General features: G+C 37.0%; 1 protein-coding gene across 1 annotated transcript; it reads left to right on the forward strand.

The window, feature by feature from the left end:
* The first annotated feature begins 480 nt into the window (after nt 1-480).
* Nucleotides 481-1,742, forward strand: LOC104295388 (chromosome unknown open reading frame, human C18orf32). The gene is made up of 2 exons (XM_009895143.1): nt 481-727; nt 1,373-1,742. Exons 1-2 carry the CDS (start codon nt 500-502, stop codon nt 1,445-1,447), a joined length of 303 nt encoding a protein of 100 aa, XP_009893445.1. The 5' UTR covers nt 481-499; the 3' UTR covers nt 1,448-1,742.
* The last annotated feature ends 569 nt before the right edge of the window (nt 1,743-2,311 follow it).

The raw sequence follows: 2,311 nt of genomic DNA on the forward strand, positions 1-2,311 counted from the left end.
ACCTGTCCTTCGGTGGTAGCAAGCCACTAGATGGATCGGAGTCCTGCCGTTTAATTTAACTTTAATTTAAAATTGAATGAGAAAACCAAACCTCTTGGATCCTCTGTTGTAATAGATTAAGAACTGGGCTGATATCTGCAGCTCACTGCTGAAACTGGTTTTGTGTGGTTTAAGCAAAAACTTTTATTTTCCAAATTTGTTTTTCTAAGTTCGGCTGTAGGAATGACGAATTAATGCAAACTCTACTCCTTTTTTGTTAGAATATCAAGAATGTTTCCCTCATTGGTGATGAGGATTTTATAACATTGGAACATACAGCGTTTTTGAAACTTTAACAGTTAATCTACTATTAAAGAATCTTTTATGTCTGAATATCAACTACAATCCTTATTCATTATTTAAGATGGTTTTCTTAGCTCACGGCATACAAACACTGTCATCTTAAATTGTTGGGTTTCTTTTTCCCCTCGCCAGCTTTGTCACAGAACAAGAGGAAGCCATGGTGTGCATTCCTTGTATTGTCATTCCGGTTCTCCTCTGGGTCTACAAGAAGTTCCTCGAACCCTATATTTATCCTGTTATTGCACCTTTCATTAAGCGCGTCTGGCCCAAGAAAGCTGTGGAAGAAACAACGGCCACGAAACAAGGTCAAGGAGGCAGCGCTGGAAATCCACGGGCACCTTCAGCCACGAAAAGAGATCAGGAGGATGAGTCTGGAATTTATAAAGTAAGATTAATGCATTTAGCTAACGAGGGAAACTTGGATAAAGCACTCAGGAATAGTTCGGGGTGGGCACGACAAAAGAGTAAATAGTTGGGTGTTTTTACAGATGTTTTTGTGGCTATTTTCTTATGAAAGGGAGTTACCGGTACTGAGCCAGCTAGAAATAGTTGTTTCAAGACAGCTTCTGGTAGGTCTTGGAAGGATAGGAATTGCACCTGTTTTCTGAAACAGCTTAGTTAATTTTATTTTATTTTTTTTTTTAATGACTGGCTAGTCTTTCAGAGAAGGAAAAAATCAAATAATTGGTACATCACACCGGATGCATGAACCAGAATTAAAAAAAACCACCACTCTTCAGCTAGCTCTGCCACTAATAATGGGGGAAAACGTTATTATTTGTCTCTTCTAACAAAATGCAAAGATTTGTATATGTTGTCTCTGCCCTTATTTCCTCCCTGCCAAGCAATAATTATGTGTAACTCTAAAAGAGACACCACCCCTTTGGTTCTTGCTGCAGATTTTTTTCGTAGATCTTTACTGGCCTTGCTTCTAAAAGCCATTTCCATCGTCAGCTCTTACTCTTCTGGGTGTGGAGTCATTTTTTTTTTTTTTCCACATGCCATTAACGACACTGTCTTTTATTTGCAGTTTGAAAGCAATGGGGTTGCAAATGGAATCGCCGCAAAGAGATCCGCAGAGGTTACTGACAAGAAAACGGATTAAAGGAATTAATTCTTAAGGATTTTATTCCCTTGTGTCCAATATGAACTGGTGATATTTCTCTCACTTTGAGACTTTTTCCTTTGCACATTTTAGCTGAATAAAACCCCCTTATTGCTTACAGGAGAGGGTCTCTTTTGCCACTGAAATGGCAGCTAGCACATTTCTGAATTGAAAATGTTTGAAAACTGATGTTCTTTGTTTTCCTCACTGGAACTACTTTTCATCTATAATCTATTTGGTGTGCTTAGAGTTTAGGTTAAATAACATGAATAAATCTAGCTTTTTGGAAGGTAAATATATCTCAGCATCTTTGTTTCACTGATAGTGCAATACTTCAGGCTTTCACAAATCTAGCTTTTTGAAAGGTAAATATATCTCAGCATCTTCGTTTCACTAACTGATAGTGCAATACTTCAGGCTTTCACCTTAAAAGCTATAGCTATTCTTGACCTTGCTAAAGAACTGTGAATTGCAGTGTGGCAACGTAAGCATCATGGTTAAATTACAAAGAGTTTAGATTTTTTCACATCAAATCTGTGGATGAGCTAAAGTAGTTAACACTACGTGCAAAATTTACTCGGCTTACTAAAAGCAGAAAGTCTTGATTTGATACTGCAATTAATTATTGTCCTTGAAACATTGTGCCTTTCTTTCCTGAAGAGGAGCAGCAGGGGCATGATGCAAGAGAATTGTTGCTTTATATTCTGTTGCGGTGGTTTAAAATGGTGCAGTCATTAAAAAAAAAAATAAATCCAACTAAAATCTCTTTAACGTGCTTGTGTAATTTGAATTATAATAAACCAGGATTTTATTTAAAAATAAGGAATAGAAGTGATAATTCCTGCTTTGTCCTCTCTGCAAAAC

The sequence above is a fragment of the Charadrius vociferus genome, unplaced genomic scaffold (assembly GCF_000708025.1).
Source record: "Charadrius vociferus isolate BGI_N301 unplaced genomic scaffold, ASM70802v2 scaffold821, whole genome shotgun sequence".
In the NCBI taxonomy this organism is placed as follows: Eukaryota; Metazoa; Chordata; class Aves; order Charadriiformes; family Charadriidae; genus Charadrius; species Charadrius vociferus.